General features: G+C 35.7%; 1 protein-coding gene across 6 annotated transcripts in view; it reads right to left on the reverse strand.

Moving 5' to 3' along the window:
* Nucleotides 1–24,279, reverse strand: part of FNBP1L (formin binding protein 1 like) — a 99,173-nt gene that overhangs the window by 17,953 nt on the left and 56,941 nt on the right. For 2 of the 6 annotated variants that reach the window (XM_054475957.1, XM_054475948.2), the window contains exons 3-9: nt 14,416–14,469; nt 13,059–13,206; nt 12,225–12,287; nt 6,840–6,944; nt 5,832–5,960; nt 3,639–3,785; nt 1,803–2,006 (exon numbers count right to left, since the gene is read on the reverse strand). In XM_054475957.1, the coding sequence (XP_054331932.1) occupies nt 1,803–2,006; nt 3,639–3,785; nt 5,832–5,960; nt 6,840–6,944; nt 12,225–12,287; nt 13,059–13,206; nt 14,416–14,469 (850 nt within the window). Of the gene's footprint in view, nt 1–224; nt 384–1,802; nt 2,007–3,638; nt 3,786–5,831; nt 5,961–6,839; nt 6,945–12,224; nt 12,288–13,058; nt 13,207–14,415; nt 14,470–24,279 lie in introns of all 6 variants that reach the window. The other 4 variants (XM_063664596.1, XM_063664595.1, XM_054475937.2 and 1 more) reach the window with 3 other exon arrangements.

A 24,279-nucleotide genomic window follows, 5' to 3' on the forward strand; every position in this document is an offset into this window, starting at 1 on the left:
ATTGTACCCAGCACCCTCTTTATAATACCATTCTTTTATGGTTGAGCATTTCAAATGTTATAAAGAGGAGTTGTTTTTAACTTGAGGGAAGCTATTCTTAATTCTGTGGTGTTTTTAAACTGTGTATTTATAGGAGAGAGCCTTATAATGAGGGTGGAGAGTATTAAAAGCCACACTACACACACAATAGGCCATCATGCATTTTAACCCATTATTAAACTTACCCCTCTTTTGAGGCTTCTGAAAGAAGGAATTCTGGGCTTCCCTGTTTTTATTTCATTCATACAATAATGCACGGGCTCAATGGAGAATGTGAGAAACTGGGACCCATTAGGAGTACTGGATGTGAATAAACTAGTAGGGGTTAAGGGTGGGGACTGTGGCTAATATGGAAATAAAGAAAGGAATCAATAAGCCAAATGTGCATAGTTTTTTCCTAAATGAAAATTCTATTTTTGGCAACATACTTTTCACAAAATATATCTCAAATAAAGTTTTCTGTAAAAATATTATGAGAAAGTAAACATAGTTTTGCCCAAAACTATCATTAAAAAAAATCAAATTTACTTTTTAAAATGTACCATTTCACTTGATTACTTTTTACATCAGACAAATTAAAAACACAGAGTTCACAAATTATATTGTCAAAGAAAGCAATATGGCCTAGATTTTAAAATTCTCTTCTAATTTCTAGAATATTAGCATTACCATGGTACTTGTCAAGAAATAAAGCTGGCAGCTACACCTAAAGTTATCTAAATAGGTAATGTCACACATAAAATATTAAAACTGTAACTGATTATTATCAAAAATAGGCAAAAAAATTTTCATTACATTCATGGCTTTCCTCCCAGGCTGTTTCTATTTCATCTTTATTTCACCTTTTTCTTTTAATTCCAGTATTCCTTGTACATCTAAGCTCTTCTAGCTACCTTGATCTGACTAAAACAGGTCTCACTTCTCAACTTCTTGACTGGACAATATGATTAAAAGCATAAATAAAGCATGAGTTAATTATAATTGCGCTTTTAAAGATACAGGTATATTATAATGAGTTAAATTTTGTCTACACTCATATGCCATGATCAAAAAATGAATTAAAATAATCAAGTATACTTTAATAAATATAGCACATCAGATTAAAAGTATTTCTCTATTCTCCTTACTAATAAGACACAAGTACAACCACTTAATTGATAAGAAAGACAAAGCACCCATCTATTTCATTTGCTCACATGCTGACTTAGATCTATCTAAAATAAAGAGCACATCAGAAGGTGGGTTCTAACAAGAAGTTAAGAGTGAGGTTCTCTTACCAAACTAGAAACTGTGTTAAACTTCAATTAACCAAGACTGAACCCTTCCCATTAAAAACTCATATGGATGATAAAAATAATTTTAGTAGTAGGATCTATAAAACCTAACTTGACATGTATGATGGCTGTGGTCAATCATTCATTCCATTTGAGAATTCCAATTTTAGTGGTATTTTAGTTAGATCATGTTTCCTTAAAAATTCTGATGGAAACTACATACAAATGAAACTTCAAAAGCATATAATTTAACTAGATATTAACAACTTTGTTAATACGCTTACCCATTATTAAGCGGTAGTCAAATGTTAAATCCACAAATAACTGTTACTATTAAGGTATTCCTAATATAAGTGAAAGGTTAACTGAATCATTCAAATTGAAAATATTTACTCTCCATTAATGGTAAATCATTTTCCATTCAATACCCACATTGTTTTAGTTGGTACACTTAAACTGATTAGCATATAGGAATTTTATGACTTTTACCTTTGGCTTCTTTCCAAAGAGCCACAATTTGCCCTTGGCCTTTCCTACTGTGGTTTTGGCATCCATCTTCCCACTCTCCTGTTTGGATGCACTGATAGTCCCATCAGAAATGGTTCTATATATATGTTGACTGTAATCTTCAAATGGAAAGTCTCCTGGAGGTTCAAAACCAGATTTGAAGGAGTCTACCACCATTTGAGAGTCCTATACAAAAGAAACTAAGTTTTAAAACTGTTTCACTTGCTCATAATTCTACATTAGCTTTCATAACTTTTTCAGTACAAGAAAACAACAAATATAAGTTTAAATAATTCCACAGTAATCATTAAGGTAAATAATTTATTCCCATGAATGTGTAACCAACTCAAAATATTTTAATCCCAAAAGAAAAATATACTTGTAAATTACCACTTAATTAATTTATAATATTCATAAAATGTTTTTACTTGGTAGCTTTAACCACCTGAAATTCATCTGAAGACTACTTAGCTGAAAAAAGACCTAACTGACAAAAAGAATACAGAAAGAGGTTATTAACAAGTAGAAATTCTGAGAAGTTTCAAAGGAAAAAGGCTTTTTGCTTTAAAAGATAGATGTCAACAAAGAAGCTAATCTTTGGAGTAAGGAAAGAACATCTAATTGTAAAAGAGAGTAAAAGATGAGTAGGAAAGGCTTTCTAACTCATCCAACATGGAAAAAGATAAATAAATTAAATATATACTGTGGAATGTTAACAGAGCAACAGGGAAAAGATCTCATAAACACTACTGAGTGCAAGAAACACTTGAAAGTAAAGTTTAATACCATGCACTTAAAATTTTTAAACTCACATAAATATTGTTTTTAGACATACATACCTCTACCTGAATGCTTTACTGACACCTTAAACTCATTATTTTCAGAGTATCTCTACCAACTCCTCCCCACCCCTAACAACAACCTCTCCTCTTTTGTTGCCTATTTCTGTTAACAGTACATTTTGCCCTTCATTTAGTCAAAAGTCATCCTTAAGTCATAGCTTACTTTTGTCAGTAATGCTACCCTCAGCAATAATTTTCTAAAGGGTAATTAGAGAGAAGAGGGCTCTAATGATATTGTATATACTTGTATCCAGCCATGCTGAAAGCCAAAAATCCTCTTTTATAAATTTAAGTGAGAATTCTATTAGCTGTTACAGAAAAGATCCTCACTAATATCTACTTGATAAGTTCATGAAGACTAAAATATGTGGCACATATCTGATATCCTACAAATACCAGTTCTCTTCTCTTGCCACTGCCTTTCCTCAGTTTCTGCCAACCATGCTTTTTGATCACTCAATCAACATTTACTGAGATAAAAGACCCTAGTCCTTAATCAAGATACAATGTGATTACCTATCCTCAAGGGGAGGAGGGCTATGCTGTTTCATCTGCACATAATGCCCTCCTTCCTCCTCCTCATGGGTCATCACTCCATATGCTACCCACATTTCTTGATCCAGCTCAAGTGCTAAAGGCAACTCTGACCACGTACTTCTCTAAATTTTCACTAAACTAACAGTATAACACAATTTGTAACACACAGTTCCTAGGTTAGACTCTTTGATAAGAACTGAAAACTTAGTGGGAGAAGAAGGGAGTTAGAAATCTTTTTTTTTTTAAAGAAAGAATTAGAACTTTTGCATGCAGAATGAACCTCAGAACTCAAAGTAATCTATTGCAAGACATTCTTCTACAGAATATAATTTAGAACCACACATCAGATTACTTTATCCCTTTCTCAACTCATTTCACTAACTTAAACTGCACACCTAAACCAAACAGATGCATTCAAAAATAATTATGTAGCACTTACTCTTCTTTCATCAACTGATTTTGCTGCAAGAATCATTCCTTCCAAACATTTTGAAATGATAGGAATAACTTTGCGTTCTGAGTCAGCAAATCCTCTGTAACACTCACTGAGTTTAATAGTCCTTCGTTCATCCATTTCTTGTAGTTGCTAATAATCAAGAATTTTTTTAAAAAGAGAAAACTGAATTTTTCAATCATTCTAAAGGAGATCAATTAGTGATCCCTCACCAAAAAATGAATATTTCTACCCTCATAGTTACACTGTTGTTGATACCTTTTAACAAGTGCTATTGACTTATAATACTTAAAACCTGAGGCGTGCTAAATAACAAAAGAAAGAAAAAAAAATAGTAAGGCACTTAGTATTGTTTTCCTAAAACCAGATGACACTGGGATTCTAGCCTTCTAAAAGGACCCCTTACTGGCTATCAGCTCCCTGCCCCATACCACTCCCACCTTTTACTATTCAATCAGAGTAGTTCTTGTTTATGCTTCCAGGAAACATTTCATTTGATGACAAAATTCTGGTGCTTTTTTTTTTTTTTAAAGCAACTGGCCCATAACATATACAAGTCTGAGACTTTTTTTTTTTTTTTGAGGCGGAGTCTCGCTCTGTCGCCAGGCTGGATGGACTGCAGTTGCGCGATCTCGGCTCACTGCAACCTCCACCTCCCAGGTTCAAGCAATTCTCCTGCCTCAGCCTCTCAAGTAGCTGGGACTACAGGCACGTGCCACCATGCCCAGCTAATTTTTGTATTTTTAGTAGCGATGGGGTTTCACCATGTTGGCCAGGATGGTCTCTATCTCTTGACCTCGTGATCCACCTGCCTCAGCCTCCCAAAGTGCTGGGATTACAGGTGTGAGCCAATGTCCCCGGCCAAGTCTGAGACTTCTAACCTCAAGTTAATTCAGGATACTTTGGTAAGACCTGGCTGGACCAACAGTCCATACTAGTTGTTTATCAACAGGTACCCAGACCTACTGCAGTGTACAGCTCAGAGCTGGGGATACATGAGGAAAAACAGGAAGTCACAAGCTCAAAGTGGCACATATAGAAGCCTCACAACTGAAAATTCACTGGCACATGCCACTAGGAAATATGTTGGAACACATAAAGTCCAACAACTTAAAGGCATTTTTTTTTTACATATCCTATTTGCCAGCACTGACCTTTCTGTTTCGTTGAAAGCAGTTACACTGCTTGTGTCCCCAAACTCCCACAGCCTGGGACTTTGAGACCTGTATTTTCACAGAAGAATTGCTCCACAGAAAGGTCCAAATCCAAGTATCAGGCCCAAAACACAAAAGGTAGTTTATCTCCACAAGTTATAGTTTCCCCAGAATATGAAGACTTAACTACTAAGCCTAGAAAAGCATCACAGTGAAGACTGGCAGGCTTGGCCCTCTGAATTCAATGACCAGAATCCTGGTCCCCACTCCAGTTCACTATCTCTCATTGTGCTTCCTTTGTATTTCCAACTTGCCTTATAAAGAAGAAAAAGTGTACCCTGGCTGACACTCTTCCCACATAAGCTCTGCTCTTTGAGATAATAACTCACGAACACTGCTTTACTAAATCCCTTTTCTGTAATTTCTCTTCTTTCTAGAACAGGCAATTAAATAATTTAAACCTCATGAAAATTCTGAGGTCTTTTTTACCTGAGGCTGTTTGGCAAACTGTTATCATCAAGTGATGACAGACAGGATTTATAAGCAAGCTCAAAGTCTGAATTACATTTATCATCTAACAGAGCCAGCATGATAAGCAGGCAAAAACCATGCTAGCGAATACATTTTGTAAGATTTATTTCTGCCATCTGGACTGATGCCAATGACTCTGGTTTGGTATAAAAATGCTACATCTCAATTCTAGGTGAGCAGATTACAATATACAAAAATTCAATTAATTCTCCTTTGTCATGTCAAAATACTTAATGATAAAATATGTATATGTATCTTACAAATGTCATTGTTTTAGTAAACTGTTTATAACACTAATAGTAGATATGTAGGAAAATGTGTGACTTAAAAGTTAGAAAACACTTGTTTTCAAATCTATAATCATAAAGGAATCTCTCATCCCTAACCTTGATGTCTAGTGAATCTAGAAAGATTCTGATGTCTAAGACTTACAAGTTTTATATTTAAACACCAGTTAATCTAAAACTAGATTAACTTCATATCTAAGATTTACCTTGTAAATCTGAGGAATCACTACATAAAAATGTTTGTGTTGTTCTCCATTAAAGTTCTGTAATTGTGCAGCATATTCATTTTTATTTTCATCAGCCATATGCGTACGCAGATTCAACTGCTGTTTGGCCTAGGGGCAAATTGGTCGAAATTATTACCAAGAACAACAACAAAATCACAGCAATTCATTTTTTTGAAAATTATACTAAAACTAATGGAGAAGCCAACACCTGACATCATAGGAGACACTTGCAGATCTTACTGTCAGAGTGGTCTCCTTATTACAATATTCTTCCCTCCCTCATTACAATAGTATTCCCTGATAGCAATAAGACATTCTAATATAGACTCTCCTTACCAAATCCAGATAAAAAAACATACAAATGAAAACATTATAGCTTGAAACTGTGTGCTTTTAATCAGAAGAGAAAAACAGGTAGCTTTAGGAATATTTTCAGGTTGTTAAAAAAGTTAACAGTAAAACATTTCTTTATGATCCATCTATATCCAACTAAAATATGGAACTTAAATCACAGTGAAACTAAATAATAATATGATTGTTGAATAATGCAACATTCAACAGTGTTTCCACCAATGTGTAGAACCACAGATACTTTAAGGAATGCTTATTTAGAATACAGTTCTGTTCCTCTTGATCTCTTGTACAAAGTCAAATTACAACAGTTATTCTCTAACTAATTAGTTATTACCCCATCAACACATCTTAGCTTTCTAACCTATTTTGGAATAGGATAAAAACTCAATCCCAGTAGCAACTATATCTTTCCTCTAAATTTGAATGCAGCTAAGATATTGTAATAAATTAACACATATTACTTTCTCAGATCAATACGTGTAATTTAAAGTTGGCAAATATTTGTATATTTTAGATTTAGATACAGTGTATCTCAAGTAAATCCTAATACTGTACTCATGCAAATGTCATGACTACTTTCCTTAAGCAAATAATAATATTTTGACATTAAATTTGGTTTGGAGTATTTCTTACCTTTTCAACGTCTGCCTTGGTTGCATTAGTATCATTATCCAATCTTTCATAACTCTGTTGTGCCTTTTCTGCCTCTCTACATTCTCTTTCAAACTTCTTTTTACTCTGTTAAAAAAATTAAAATATCACACTGAGAAAATAAAATCAGGCTAACTTCATTTAAGAAATAATTTTAGATAGCATTAGGAGAAATAACTAACATAGATGATGGGTTGATGGGTGCAGCAAACCACCATGGAACATGTATACCTATGTAACAAACCTGCACGTTCTGCACATGTATCCCAGAACTTAAAGTATAATAATTTTAAAAAGAGAGAAAAAAGAAATTACTTTAAACTGTGCCACTGTGTATTGTGTGGAAATGAACTGCGTGCTAAGTAAAATTTGTCCTTTCTAAATTAGAAAATAGATTTTACTATTAAACCAATCCACATTCCTTAAATATCAGAAATTACAGACTATGAAGAAAAAAACATAAGCATGACTGAGTTAATTTTTATTATATATCTCACTCAAAAAATGTGTTTTATAATTTTTTTATAAAAAATATAAGTTCTCATCTTCAGGAGGACTTTTTTGGTTTGGTGTTTTTTGTTCAGTTGGTTTGTTTTGGCATTTATTTTTATACTTTTCTGGTGAGACCCAATGTAGCTTGAGATATGGAGCGTCCCTCCAAAGTGGTTTTATATTGTTTCTTCCAGGTGTCCCACAAAGACCATCAGCCCAGACCCCAAATCTTTTTAAACTTTATTTCATTCAAACTATTATGACTTTGTAAAAACTATTCACAACTGAGCCATGTAAAATATAGGTCATATATTTCCTTTCCTACGTAATTTTTTGAAATTCTGGAGTTAATACATGTCTTCATTTTTTCAATTTGCTTAGTTTCCAATGCATAATTCAACCCGTTTTTTTCCAGTTCTTTAAAACTGTCTGCAGTTAATTCTAACACATTAGGAATTCTATTGATTTTATTTTCTTGATAAATCTTTCCCAAAGGCTTCTAAACTTGCTGGAATTTGAACTCATTATCAACTAGGCCTAATGCATAGTTGTTACCTTAGCATTTCCCTCCCCCATCAACCTGTGGATTCATTTCACCTCTATCTTTGTTTGGATGTCCTATTTCCTAGTTTTATGCTTTCTTCTTTCTTGATTCACTTCTTCATTTTGCTAGAAGACATTCAGCAGCAGCCTCCTAAAAGGTCTGCAGGAGATAACAATCTCCATGGCTAAAAATGCCTTTACCATCATTTTTAATCAACAAAATTTGGCTGGATATAGAACTCTAAGTTGGAAATCATTTTCCTTCAAAAACTTAAAAGTATTGCTCCACTATTCTTCTGGCTTCCTGTGTGACTATCCTGTCTATTCCATTCTGATTGCTGACCCATTGTATAAACCATGTTTGTGTGTTTGGGGATTTTTCTCCCTGGAGGGTGGTAGAATCTTCTGTCTCTCCAAAGTATTCTGAAATTTCAAGAGATGTGGACCCACTGTGCTGAGCACCTGGGATATCCTTTCCATCTGGAAATTCATGTCTTTCAGTTCTGGGAAAACTTTCTTGAGTTATTTTTGTCCTTTTCTATGTTTTGTTCCTTTTCTATGTTTTCTCTTTTCTAGTATGTTTACTATTTTGGAAATGAACCTACTGGATAAGTCTCCTAATTTTCCATATTTTCAATGTCTGTCATTTTGCTCTACTGGGGTATTTATTGAACTTTATCTTTCATTTTTTTTCTAGTGGGCTTTTTTTCCTACTATCATAAAGTTATTTTTTGTTCTTTATATGTTTCTTTTAAAATAATACCTTATTTCATGGATGTAAAATTTTCTCTATTCCCTTTGAGAATATTAGCTAACAGCTGTAGGTATTTTCCTTGTTTGTTTTTGCATTTTAATTTTCATTTCCTTTCATAGTCACATTGTCTTCTTTCCTGCATATTAGTTCTGGTCCCTCATGTGCACATTACATGTCTTCTTTAAATATCCTGGGATCCTTGGATATCTGCTCTTATTTAAAAAGCCGTTGAAAGCTCCACAGACGGGGCTTTACGGATTATGATATTTTCCTCTAGGGTGACATGGCCAGGTAGTTTGTTTCCTTGGAAAAACCTGGCATCAGTTTTTATAAGCTTTTTCTCCGTAACTGATTAGATTACTCCGAAAGACTTCCAATTTCTTGCCTGGAAAATACATACCTTGCAAGCTGTGCTCTGAGAATTCCTCAGAAGAAGCAAACAGGGGATCTCAATATTTTGTATTTACCTAACGTCCTTTATCGAACCAGTTACAATGTTAACTTTTTACCCTGGAAATCCAAGCCCTTAGCAAGTACCAGGTCCAGGAAACCATTATACCTCAAACACCCTGTCCTCATTTTTTCAAATGCCACTGTATCAGCTCATACACCTACTGCTCTGGATTTGTTTACCCATGGTTCCCTAGCAGTTAGCAATTTCCCTTTCTTTCAAGTAACTAAGAGTTTAAAATACAATTTAAAACTACAATAGCTGTTATATCAAGCCATTTGTAGCCAAAAGTTTTCCTAGTTCAGTTTGTAACACAGTTACAACCAGATAGGCCTATAACTTACATCAAATAAATGTGCTCCAGGATTTTTTACAAATTTATTTAAATGTAGGCTTTATTTTGTACAGGTATTTTGATTAGTATGAGACACCAAATGAGATAATTGTAATTTACTCAAAGCCCCTAAAATATTTAAATACTCATACATAAAGTCACTTTGCTATGAAAATTAAGTTTCCACATTTCATTCTCTGAAACTGAGTTCAGAGCTGTGTTTTCCAATCAAGTAACTACAGGCTACTAATTTTGGTACAAACTGAGGCTACTTATGTACAAAAGTATTTTTATATTTGGTATCTTATTTGTGGGAAAACACCTACCTAATAATTCCTTGCAAAAGCAAAAGAACTAGTAGTACAATAATATTAAAAATGCTCCTTCCCTGAAAGATAATATAACATTATACAAGATAGAAATATACTCCAGAAAAGATTGTTTTTCCCTTCATCCTTGGTGTGGCAGACGAAGAACAGCCACTTCTACTCCCCTACTCTTGCTTAGCAGAGCCTGCCCCGCCCAGTACAGAGGCAGAAAACAGCTAATACTTGCTCTCCTAGACTCCCCACAGCCAGGGCAGAGGTAAGTAATCTAATTCTGTCAAAGGCACCCAGAGGAAATTTGCTGGGGACCTTCTGGGAAAGTTTTCCTTCCCTGATAAAATGGGATAGTTGGAAGTGAAATGCTGCCTTTTTCCCACCTCTGGATGAAACTGAATGAGGTGTTTAGCTGTTTAAGCCTACTGTTGACCTTAAGGAGACATGGCTGAGGAAAAGAGAACCTGGTCAAGATGGCAAAGTAGACAAATGAAAAGGAGATGGAGCCTGGTGACAACCCTGGGCTACTGACTAACTATGGAACTGCTCCATTTCTGAGCTCTGATCTTATAAAATTGTATACTCTGTTACTTGGAGCCTCCTAACTGATGGACCTGGCATCTCTGATGCTTCTATCTTCTTAATCTCTGACCATTCCTTTAAGACCTCCTTTACAGGCTCTTCTGTCCTGATCTTAAATGCCAGTACTGCCTACTTTATTCATCCCAAGGTTAATAACTGTCTTTTAATTTTTTTCCTCAATACTCTGTCACTAATTCAACCTGTCCACCAGTTCTTTACATCACCTCGCAATTATTTCAAACGTGTTAGGAATTCTACAATTTCATTTTCTTGACTAAACAGGAAGACATGGAACTAGGAAATAGGATCCTACACTTGTTTCTACATATTAAACAGAAATTTTATTGGTTAGTTTCCCTCACTAGACTGCAGGTGCTACAAAAACAAGAACCATGTCATACTTACTTCTGTACCTCCAGAGTACATGTCAAGGATACTTTTCAATAAACACAAGTAGAGCTGAACTCACCTTTTTTTATAGTATTGTTAATGCCTTAAAGAAATCTCCCCTACGTTTTTGATGCTTCTTTCTTTCTTAGGACCTCTAAAACTTTTGCTTAACAACTGTCAATTGTTCTAAAGGCAAGCTGGCACCTATTAAGAATAATTTGTGCCAACACCAATTTTTAAAGGAACCAATGACTCATGAATGTAGGAGTATGTTATTTTGTGCAAATGAAAACACACACATACTCATTAGGTGGCAGATACTAAGGATGATAGTTAAGGCAATTTAAAACTTAATCAACATAAATACTTTGTGAAGTCTTGCTGAAACCAATTAGAAATTATTAATATACCTAAGAACTCTCAATCAGCACTGGTGATTAGAATATTACATCAATGGTAGTTACATAGTAGAAATGTAATCAAAGTTTTGAATATGCATTTTTAAAAGGGAAAGAAAACAGGCTGAAAGCAATGGAAGTATGCGCATGAGATTTTTAATCTCAAAGTACTTTTTCTAACAAGCACAGGCTAAACTGATTAATTTAACATGGAAAAACTCCCTTCGGCATAATTTTCAAGGAATACGCAGTGTCCACCAGAGAAATATGCTAGTAAAGAGTAAACTGTTCGATAACTTGAGGGTCCAAAGAGAGTATCTTATACTACAGAATATCATTTAATAGAGCTTTTTTTTTTTTTTGACTCTAATCCCATGACACAGATTATAGAGCATTTTATGTAAAGGCAACTGCAGTGTTCTATGTGAACATCTTGTTTTACAAATTATATACGAGAGCATTTAAGAAAAACCACATGAGGAAGTGCCTTGGGGAAATTTTTAAGTAAATAATTATTATGCCTTTATAATTTTGCCCTACAAAGTATTTTATTTCCTACAACGGGAAGGTCTCTATTAGCAGGCCAATATCAGGAGCATTTACAAAATTATACAATGACTGAACTGGAAGAAACATTTCATATCATCTCGTTCACTCTCTTCATTTTTCACATGCTAAAAATGAAGTCAAGAGAAATCAAGTGTTAAGTTAAAGGTAGAAAAAGAACCTTGATTATTCTCAGTCCTCAGGAAATAGTCTTCTAAGATATATCTCCTTTTCCCTCTTACTTCTATCCTCTATTAATACTTTATAGTAACTACTTTAAAGTAAAAAAAAAAAAAAAAAATCTCCTTAAATGTTCACAATGATTGAAGATTATAGAGTTCTTAAGTATAGAGTTATAAAGGACAACAAGAAAAATGACAAAATGACCTCACATCCTCCATTTACACTTTATTGACTATTATGCAATAATACCAATGTCAAATTATTAATAATACACTGAGAAACATTAAAATCAAATAGATAGCAAGCATAAAATAATTTAGGGCTAATCTTAGTCTACAAGATTTTATGTTAACCATGAAAACGTCATAACTCACATTATCCATCTGTTTCCAGCACATGTCAAGATATTGTTGAGCTTTTCGTCCTTCTTGTAGATGCTGAAGATTATAACCACGGCCCAAAAAAAATAAAATAAAATAAAATAAAACAAATAAAAATAAAAATAATTACATTTAAACACTAAAGTCTAAAGTCCCCAAAAGGCTTTTCACTTTATTTTTTCAAGGTACTAATTATATAACTTTACCAAGACTTAGGAAGAAAGTAAAGCAAAACTTCCTAAAAATGCATTTTATACGATATTGTCTTAACACTTTACATATAACCTTGAAAACAGATACAATTTCCAGAAAAATAATGATTGTCTTGAATAGTGGATGACAAACATTTTTTATACAAGGTCAGATAAATATTGTAGGCTTTTTAAGCCACACTGTCTCTGTGACACTCAACTCAGCTAGTGTAATGCAAAAGCAGCCACAGGCAATATAAAAGTCAACGAATGTGGGTCTGTTCCAATAAAATTTTATGTATGGACATTAAAAATAAAATTTCATATAATTGTCAATATCATGAAATATTATTCTTTTTTCAACCATCTAAAAACATAAAAATCATTCTTAGCCTGTGGCAACTAGCAAACAAAACCAAGCAGTTGGTTGGGTTTGGCCCATAGGCTGTAGTTTGCCAAACTTAAATCCAAAAGGATCATAAATTAGCAAGAGTATTTTGTGATAATTTTTAGCTAGAAGAAATGTAGTGAAATAGAAAACCAGTTTATGCTGAACACACATTAAAAAAAAAAACAAAGTGTTTCTGTGTGACTATTTCATATACTATTGCAATTGGATGAAAATTGTAAGAATTACCATTTTTCTTTCAGTTTTCAGATCATGAGCATATCTCATTAATTCACCATATACTCTGTGCGCCATTTCTTCTGCTACAACTTCTCGCTGTCCTGCATAGTCATTTAACTCATTAAGGATATTAAAAAAGGCTACACACGAGGTAAACCTGGCAAAAACATTTCAAAATGGTGAGACTTACTTTTATTTTCATTACAAATGTTGGTGAGGTATGGACTGAATCTAACATTTCACAAATTTTAGCATATTCAACCTAAATCTCAGCTACTAGTTCTAAATTAACTACATATGGAAAAAAATCCTGCATTAAGCTCAAGTCGTACATGTTTGTATATCTTCAAGTAGTCTTTCATTTATTAGTAAAGGGATATTTGGGGTCAAAAAATAATAAGAATACTACCTGCAGGCTCTTTTGGCATACTGGAATCTCTTAAGTTGCCAACTGACTGGCCTGAGCTTGGGAATGAACTTGGTTGGATTCCTAGGCTTGGCAGCTGAACCTGTTGCAGAGATGATGTGCTTGCCAAATGCATCTCGATGGCTGATCTACAGAACAATTTTGCTATCAGCTCTGGACACAGCTGCCTGTATGCCTGCCCATATCCTGAATGGAAGTGAAGTGCCATTATAGTTGACACCAAAGCGGGTAGAAGGGTCAAAAATAAGGGTAAAAACGTGTGTGAGGGAAGGAGAGAAACAAAGAGAATCACTGTATTAATGTATATATCTACTTTGAACATACTGCGGAACACTCTCTTACAGCTGAAGATTAACAGCTCAGATAGGACTCCATTAACACTAAACTTGAGAATCCTAACAACTGACAATTATATACAGAGTTGTTTGTTTAAGTCGAGTCTCCTCGTTTCTCCACCTAAACAGTCATCCACATATTCCTCTTTAAGACCACAAAAAAAAACTCATAAGTGATTTCTAACCTTTTTATTTATTTCTAATGCAAAAACTCTCAGTGCTTTTCAACATCCCTTTATACCAATCAAATTGTTTTACCATCTATAAGAGTAAAAGCAAGAATCTAAGAAGCCAACAACTACACAACCAAGTGTGAAAAATATCCTTTTCTTCTGCAGACTAAATCATTCAAGTGGAGTCCTAGTCTACATTTTAATTGAAAATCTGTGTTTGACTATTCTAGAAAACTGTTGATCAAGCCCACTACAGTATTTATCCTCATAAAAGATAAACAGTAGTTCTTTCTTTCATAAACATTAATTTTTAAATTAAACTTTATAAAATCTTTATAAAAAGCTAAGAATATATTTATCTTACTAAATAATAAAAATATAAGTATTTTTAAATTTTTTAATATGCATTAATGAACAAGTATGTAATTTACCGTGGCTCTTCATCTTTGGATGAACGTTTGGGGCAGTACTTCTTAACCAGATTTCTATAGGAAGAAGATTTTTTAAAGTTTATTAAAAATTTCAACTGTTGTTACAATTGAAATAGTCTAAGTTTTCAATTTCATTCAATCATGAATTTTATGATATAAAACAATTAAGACAGCAATATGATCTCTACTCCATTAACATCATAATATGTAATCATTACTTACAATTTGTTCTTAAAATACTGATACCTGGAGAAAGAAAGGTTATTTCTGTATTTTCATATGAATGTAATCACAACAATTTGGTTGATGTTACTATCAAATAAGAAAAGAATTAAGATGAATAGAAGAAACAAAATACAGCTGGCCCTCTGTATTCCAGGGTTCCACAACCACAGATTCAACGACAGGTCAAAAATATCAAATAAGTAAATAACAATACAGCTATAAAAAGTAATACAAATTAAAAAACCAATACAGCCTAACAAATATTTACATAGCATTTACACTGTATTAGGCGTTCTAAGTAATCTAGAGATGATTTACAGTATGAGGAGGATGTGGGTAGGTTATAGGCAAATGTTACGCTATTTTATATAAGGGACTGAGCATCTTTGGATTTTGGTATTCATGGGTCTGGGAACCAATCCCCCTCAGGAACAATTACACTCAGTATGTGAAACTGAGTCAGGGCAAAAAGAAACATTTCAAAGAAATACCATCACTTCTTTTTTTTCACAAATTGGGGACTTTAATACTAAGGTAAAATGTAAGCAGATGCTGACTCAAGGGATAAAAGAACAGTTTGTCACCATCTCCATAACTCTACTTTTATATGCAAATCATTATGTGACTCCTTACTCTTCTCTTTTCTAGGCAAATGAATTACATTCTGACCTGTAACTGTTTTTTGCCTTCATCCATGTCTGTTCTTAACATTCTTACAGTAGAATGCTACCTTATTTCATCTTTTCAAAATCAGAAAGAGACTAGCATATGGACTTTGGAGCCAGATTGGACCTTTGTTTGAATCCTGGTTGGTTGGTTGGTTGGTTGGTTGGTTGGTTGGTTTATTGAGATGGGGTCTCACTGTATCGCTCAGGCTGGAGTGCAGTGGTGCGATCTCAGCTCACTGAAACCTCAGCCTCCTGGGTTCAGGCGATTCTCCAGCCTCAGCCTCCTGAATAGCTGGGATTACAGGTGCATGCCACCACACCCAGCTGATTTTTGTATTTTTAGTAGAGACAGGGTTTCACCACATTGGCCAGGCTGGTCTCGACTCCTGACCTCAGGTGATCCACCTGCCTCAGCCTCCCAAAGTGCTGGGATGAGCCACCATGCCCAGCCTGAATCCTGGCTGTTTTATGTAGTGCCTATGTGACCTTGGACAATGTGCCTAACTTCTCTGTCCCCTCATTTCCTATAAATGGTGCAAACAGTACCTACCCCATACAGTTAGGAGAATTAAATGATATAAAGTGCTTTATACCCTGAGTCTCAAAGTATGGTCAACCTGGGTCCAGCATGGGTCCATAGACTCTTTGGTAATAATCTACAATAAGATATGTACAGAAGTTGGGAATAATTGTATTTCTTTTGAATCTAATAATTAAAAATTAGGGCCTATATTTTCTATGTCTCTTTTATGTCATGTTTCTAGTATTTAATTTTTATTGTTTACAAAAGCATCAGTACACAATGGATTGGAAACTAAAACTGGTCCATCATCACAAACAATTTGAGATGCACTGCTTAAAACTATAAGCAGTTTTAAAGTAAGTGGCCCTAGTATCTTTCAATACTATAAAAGAATCACTGTCTTAATTATTCTCAGATTAGTATCAATTAATTCCACTTGAGTCAATTTATTCATTCTACAAATTGTCTATTGTGTGCTAAACACCATGCAAACTACTAGGAGCATCATAAATAAAAGAGGACCCATGAGCAGGAGACTTATACTCTATTGAAAGGAGACAAGTATATACCAATAATTGTAATATACAGCATGGTAAGTGCTATGATAAAGATATACAAAGAAAAGGAAGACCTAACACCCAGTGAGGGGTGGATAAAGAACAGGCAAGACACTGAGAAAAGAGTTCAGATCAACATGTATTGAATTCCTACCATCAAGAAACCCATAGTTGTCACTGATTATAAAGTTAGGGACAAGATGAAAGCATTAGCACTTTACCCACTCTAGGGTGCAACCATAGCTCACTGTAGCCTCAAACTCCTGGGCTTAAGTGATCCTCCTGCCTCAGCCTACCAAGTAGCTGGGACTACAGGCACACATCATCATGCCTCACTAATAATATTTATATATACTTTTTAAAGAGACAGGGTTTCACTATGTTGCCCAAGCTGGTCTCAAACTCCTGGCCTCAAATGATCCGCCTGCCTTGGTCTCCCAAAATACTGGGATTACAGGTGTGAGTCATCCTTCTTGGCCTTCAAAGCTTTGCTGATATTTAATATGTCACTACACTAATACATGTACATAATTTACAAACTGTGCAGTCATATGCTCAAACATTTTTTACAGGTGAGCAATAAAAAGTTCAGAGATCTCTGGTCTAGAGAAATCAAATATAGAGACACTCTTACATAACATAATATGGTAAGAACAATAGAGGGCTCTGTAAAGAGGGTTCCCCAGGGGTAAAAAGCTAAAATTTCTGATTTGCTGACTGAGCCTAAAGCGATAAACACGAATTGGGCAACTGGAAACCCCTGGGGGGAGGATTCTGCTCATTAGAGAAGATCTAATGAGCAAAGACAAAGAAGTGGGGGAAAACAGAGCATATAAGAATTGTAAGTGGGTTCAATGTTGCTGGAACATCAAATATGAGCTAGAGAATTGCAAGTAGTAAGGTGAAAAGTAAGAGGGGAACGAAGCAGAGACCCTTCTAAAGTCATATGAAGGAACTCTGAATAAATACTCTTGACCAGTGGTTATTAATCCTGGTTACCCAAACACTAACAAAACTCACTGTTATGAATGATTTACTAATTCACTCAAATATCAGCAAAGCTACTATCTGCTATAAATTGATTATTTCAGATACTAGACTGACAGAAAGAAAGGGACCGAGTCATGGTTAGCAAACTAGTAACCGGGCATGACCTACAGTCCTTTCTACAAAAGAACTCAGAAAGGAAGAAGGGGAAAACATGATGAACAGAATAATTCCCTAGAATAGGCAAATTCAGAGACAGAAAATAGATAATGGTTGCTAGCACATGGAGGAGGAGGAAATGACTGCTAATGGGTACAGGGTTTTCTTTTTGGAATGATGAAAATATTCTAAAATTCAATTGTGGTTATGGTTGCACAACTCTGTAAATACACTAAAAAACCACTCAAGTGTACACTTTAGCAAGTGAACCTTATGACATACGAATTATACCTCAATAAAGCTTCTATAGGAGGAGGAGTGGCAGTTGCATAGGCAGTCCATCTGCCACAGGTACCTCTATTCAACAAGTCTAAAATAAAATTTATCTACCTTTTAATCTTCTTTTACATACCTCTTTTCTTACATTAGTGGCACTACCATCCATCTAGAATTTAGACATTTAAGCCAAAAATTTGACAATCATCCTACACTTTCTCCCACCTTAACATGTTCAATCCCTACAGATTCTATTTCCTAACTTTTTTAAAAACAATAATTTTTATAATAAAAAGGAAAAAATACACAAAGAGAAGCCCTGTCTTGTGACTACTTTACAAAATTGTTTTGTATACAGATGTGGGAGGACAGGCTGCTGGAAGCTACCGCAATATCTTGAAACCATGAGGAGAAAGACCAAGAGATGTTCGAAAATGCCCTGACATCATCACTGAGCTCTAGAATGCCGCTTCCAAATTTGTTGTATAAAATGACTCTATTACGTGAAGCTGAATGCTTCTTAACTGACACTATAGAAGAGTTAAATAAAAATGCCCAGTAGAGATATATAGTAAAAACTACAACTCTAAAGAAACTTCTGGGATCACGATGCAGATATGAGGGTAAACATGTGTAAAGACAATAACAGAAACAAGGAGTTACCATTTGTCATCCATGTATTACTTGCCAATCTTAATGCTAAACTCTTTATATATAATCTTATGCTTACAACAACTGCAAGCAGATATTATTAGCCTGACTTTACAGGACTCAGACACATTAAGTGACTTGCCTACAGTCAAATAGCCAGTAAGTGACAAAGCCAAAACCTTCCTTAAATCTGATGCCAATACCAGAGATGGTTAAAATAATGAATGTGAACGAGGCTACTAAAGAAGTATGAAATGATAGGTAGCTAAAGACCATCTACAAACACAAATTTAACAGGGAAGGAAGAAGAGTTGCTTCAGAAGAACAATAAGGATGAACTAAGCTAGGAAGATTACAGGTAAACTATGTCCCACTACCTATTTTTAAAACAAAATTTTATTGGAATGCACTACACTCATTCATGCATGTATTGTCTATGGCTGCTTTTGCATTACAACAACAAAGCTGAGACAACCAAGTTGAGTAGACATATGGGTAACAGAAAACCCAAGAGAAGGGATTTTTTTAAAAGACATTCTCAGACAAGCCAGGTGAGGTGTCTCACGCCTGCAATCTCAGTGCTTTGGGAGGCCAAAGTGGGAGGATCCCTTGGGGCCAGGAGTTCGAGGATGCAGTGAGCTATGATCGTTGCCACTGCACTCCAGCCTGGGAAAGAGAGTGAGACCCTGTCTCTTAAAAAAAAGGAGACACTTAAGACATTTTGGGAGGCCAAGGCAGACAGATCATTTGAGGTCAGGAGTTTGAGACCAGCCTGACCATCATGCTGAAAACCTGTCTCTACCAAAAATACAAAAAAATTAGCCAGGCATGGTGGCGCACTCCTGCAGTCTCAGCTACCCGGGAGGCTGAGGTACAAGAACTGCTTGAATATGGAAAGCAAAGGTTGCAGTGAGCTGAGATTGTGCCACTGCACTCCAACCTGGGCGACAGAACAAGGCTCTGTCTCAAAAAAAAAAAAAAAAAAAAAAAAGAGGAAGAGGAAGAAGAAGAGGAGGAAAAGAAGAGGAGGAGGAGGAGGAAGAAGAGGGTGAAGAAGAAGAAGAAGTTGTTCTAAGACAGAAACAGTCTATTATCATCAAAGATAATAAAACAGGTACCTAAAATATCCATGGAATTTAGCAATCACCAGGTGATTTAACGGTATGGTTATGACAGGCACAGTCTCCAACCTATAAATGGGGTTGTATTCTAGAAATTACTTTTAAGTTCAGTGGTTTTGAAGCGCAAACTCATGAACTGCATTAAACAAGTCAAATTTAAGCAAAAAGCATGTCATAGAGTGAGTAGTTTCAAAGATGGACTACATTTTTATATATCAACATTTTAAACATTGTTTAGGGTCCCAGTCTGTAGGGGACACGTTTTACCTACCTGTATCACTACCCTTCTTTTGTAACAGCTTGTGGAAACGCATTTCTGCTCATCAAAAAGCCATGTTATTTCACACACTTTCCAGCCCCCTAACAGTTTGGTAGAACCACGTGGCCAATTCTGCATTGGGCTATGAGCTCTGTGTAAGTACAGGCTGAAGCATTTAGAGCTTGTGTACAACCTTCTGGGCTCCCTCATTCTCTGCTGAAGCAACTGTGGAGGTTGAATGATGAGATGAAGATGAGAACAGTATGGATCCTTGAGTTACCACATGGGCTGTCTGAACTTGTAGCAGACTTTGCATGATTAAGAGTGTTAATAAATGTTTAGTTATGTTTAGTCCCTGGGATCTGGAATTTATTATTCTAGTATAGCCTAACATATCCTAAAATACAGCTCCTCCACTGTCATGCCTATGAACCTGTGGTCACGGTGACCACATATTAAGGTCCAGGAGTATTTATTTGATCCAGGTCCATTAATCTAGGCCAATGAAAGTCAATCCTAAAATTTCTGTTGTAATTCTTAGGAAGGCATGCTCTCTTTCTGCTGAAGTTGTTAAATTGATAGGACATAATCTTAAAGCCATGGGAAAAGAGCCTACTGGGAAATTAAACCAACACAGAGAAAAGCAAAGCCAAGAAGATCCTAAACACTTCTCTAAGTACCTGGATCCCTAAATTTTTCACTCAAATAAGCCAGTAAATTCCTTTCTTTGTTTAAATCAATCTGAGTTAGGCTTCTGATACTTGAAAGAATTATGAGTACTACAGAGGGTAACCAAGGAATTCATTAATAGCTTAAACATCACATAAATAACACTAATTTGAACTCTAGCTTCTGGGAGGAAGAGCACATGTAACACAAGAGGTAAGGGGAAGAGGAAGAAAATAACTCTGTATTTTGAACATGCAGGGTAGTCCTAAGCAATTTTAAATATAAATTCCTCTTGCCTCCCTGTATGTAAAACTCACACATCTATAAGTGACTCATCCCAAACCCCAATATCCTGAGCCCTCAGATGCCATACACAGGTCACTAAAGACTCCATTCAAGCCAACCCTGCAACCTGAAAAACTATAGCACTGTCCATGAAGTTCTTCTCATTTTCCACCAAATCCAAATTTCTAGGAAAATATATGCTCTGAAAGAAGACACATCAAATTATTATTTTGAGATAGGGTCTCACTCTGTCACCCAGGCTGGAGTACAGTGGCACAATCTTGGCTCACTAAAACCTCCACCTCCTGGGTCAAGCAATCCTCCCACCTCAGCCTCCCAGGTAGCTGGGACTGCAGGCACATGTCACCATGCCTGGCTAATTTTTTTGTATTTTTAATAGATATGGGGTTTCACCATGTTGGCCAGGTTGGTCTTGAACTCCTGGACTCAAGCGATCCACCAGCCTCCACCTCCCAAAATGCTGGGATTATGGGGGTTAGCCACTGCCCCGGCTAACACACCAAATTATTAATAGTACTCACTTCTCAGGAGAGGAACTGGGAAGGGACTTGAATTTAAATGTTATAATGATCATATAATGCTTTCATAATTAAAAAAAATAAAACTAGACCAGGCGTGGTGGCTCACACCTGTAATCCTAGCACTTTGGGAGGCCGAGGCGGGTGAATCACCTGAGGTCAGGAGTTCAAGACCAGCCGGGACAACATGGCAAAACTCCGTCTCTACTAAAAATACAAAAATTAGCCAGATGTGGTGGTGTACACCTATAATCCCAGCTACTAGGGAGGCTGAGGCAGGAAATCAATTGAACCTGGGCAGTGGAGGTTGCACTGAGCCAAGATCACACCACTTCACTCCAGCCTGGGAGAAAGAGCGAAACTCCATCTCATAAATAAATAAACAGAACTAATAATAAAAATATACAATAAGAATTTATTCTTCCGAAGCAGCTGATCTCATTTGGGCCTTCTGAAAAAACAGTCTAAAGTCAACAAAAAGTCATACAAAGGCATGAATGGTTAAGTAAGTCCCAAAAATCCCTGCTTTGCAGTTTTAACACAATATGCTTATTAGCTCAAATAAATTTTAATATGTAAGTGCAAAGCATTCAGATTGTGCCTAAACTAAAAATATTTTAGACAATTCATCTAGTTTAAGACATCTGCCCTTAATGTTACTTCCCCTAGGCTCTTTTTCTGTTCACCCCTCTCTAAATCCAGGTTTTCCACCAATTATGATAGCAGTTTATGTATAAGACATGTTTTTAGTATGTTGTCATAAATCAGGAGTTAACTGAAACACAAGTTTTATACACACAGTACATATTACAGAAATTATAACAGATTCCATAGATATGCTGATACATTGTTTGGGGGGTGGGGGAGGGAGGGACAGAGAGAGAGAGAGAGAGAGAGAGAGAGAGAGAGAGAGAGTGTGTGTGTGTGTGTGTGTGTGTGTGTGTGTGTGTGTGTGTGTGTGTGTTCCATGTTTTTCTATGTACTTTGGCTTCATGCACTCTGGATACAAAAGAAACTAATGTTGTTCCTTCAGTTGTCAGAGAAGGCTTCTAAATTTAGTGGGCATCTCCAAAGATTATAGCAGTCTATACATATTAGTTATATATGTGATATTAAATATATCACCCTTTTTAATATATATTTAAGTTGTTGATTCCAATCTTTTTATCCATTCTAGTTTTGTCATGTTTATATTTACTTTTGAGTTTCAGTAAAAATTACAAAATATTCCAAATACTTTCTCAAAACATTAATTCACTTCTATTAAAACATTTTGCAGCTAAGTGCCAGAATGTAAACTATCTCAAAAATCTTAAAAGACTGAGAATCACCTCTATACATTTTCAACCTTTCAATATTTGAGAGGCTGAGTTCTAATTACTGTTTAAGAGGTGATCAATATACTATTTATTTATAAAATGGAATATAAATCATACCATTTCTTCCAGCAAAGGGTAATATTAGAGACCTGAGACTCACTGACTAGTACCCCTTTTCTTAACTTACTTAAGAGCTGCCAGATTAACACATATGGCCCAATTTGTGGGCTCAGTTAAGTGACCCAACGATAGAAAACAAAATAGCTGAGCCAACGAGATCCCTTTCTGAAAGTTGTAAGACTTTGGATCTGACACAGCTTTGAGGCCAGTATGGGAGCTGAATCTCTAAGACATAAAACTGGCACTGTTGATGACTGTATTTCCTGCCACGTGGAGAAAGCCAGTCTGCACTAAAAGAATAAAGCCACCAACCCACCAAAAGAAGAAGAAGAAAAGACAAAGGGCTTTGACTGTGTTTCAGATACTGTCCTTATTTTTTTCTGTGACCTAGCTGTAGACCAAGCCTTCCAGCAGTATGACTATTCCACTTCTTGAACTCAATAAAAAATTAAAATCAATAAATCAATAAATTTATATTGTAAATAAATTTCTCATTATACTTAAATTAGCTCAAGCTGGAGTTCCATCACTTTTGGCCAAGAATTTTCTCTCTTATAGTAAAAAATTAAACATAAAAGGCATCTATTGCAAAAGAATGAAGCTGGGCCAGGCGCGGTGGCTCACGCCTGTAATCCCAGCACTTTGGGAGGCCAAGACGGGTGGATCACAAGGTCAGGAGTTAGAGACCATCCTGGTCAATATGGTGAAACCCTGTCTCTACTAAAAATACAAAAATTAGCTGGGCGTGGTGGCAGGTGCCTGTAGTGCCAGCTACTCAGGAGGCTGAGGCAGGAGAATCATTTTGTAAAAAGTAAAGTAGAGGTTCCTCTTCAAAGACTTTCCTCCCCATCTAATTAGGAATAGTAGCTTCTCTTAGAAGCAAAATTTATTTAAAGACCTGTGCTAACATTCTTAAATATCTGCTAGCTGTAATAAGGAAATCAATGTACTTTATGCTCTTAGCTCCCACAATTTAGCCTAAATATTTGCCCTAGCATGCTTATACTGGTCCAAGCAAGCATTAGGTCATATAGCCTGTTCCTCTTCCTTATTTAAAAGTGTTTTTACCTTTCTCAACATTCCACAAGTTACTTCCTCCTTCCTTTGTTCGCCTCTACCTTGGCCTCTTTTTAAAAAGTTCTAACTTGCTAGCCAATCGGGGTAAGGTCCCGTTCCAGCCAATGGAAACTGGACACAGCAGTAGGGTGGATGCCTCAGGTTATAAATGACCCTGTCTCCTTTGTTCGGTGTACTCTTGTGGCACGAGTGTACCCTTTCTGCAGGAAGTAAAAATGGCCTTACTAAATAAATTTATGTTCAAGTGCTATTTCTTTACGGCTCCGAGGAACAAACATTTCAAACAGCTTGAACCCAGGAGACAGAAGTTGCGGTGAGCCGAGATCGCGCCACTGCACTCCAGGCTGGGTAACAAGAGTGAGACTCTGTCTCACAAAAAAAAAAAAAAAAAAAAGAATGAAGCTGGACCCTTATAACACATACAAATAT

The sequence above is a fragment of the Pongo pygmaeus genome, chromosome 1, assembly GCF_028885625.2.
Source record: "Pongo pygmaeus isolate AG05252 chromosome 1, NHGRI_mPonPyg2-v2.0_pri, whole genome shotgun sequence".
In the NCBI taxonomy this organism is placed as follows: domain Eukaryota; kingdom Metazoa; phylum Chordata; class Mammalia; order Primates; family Hominidae; genus Pongo; species Pongo pygmaeus.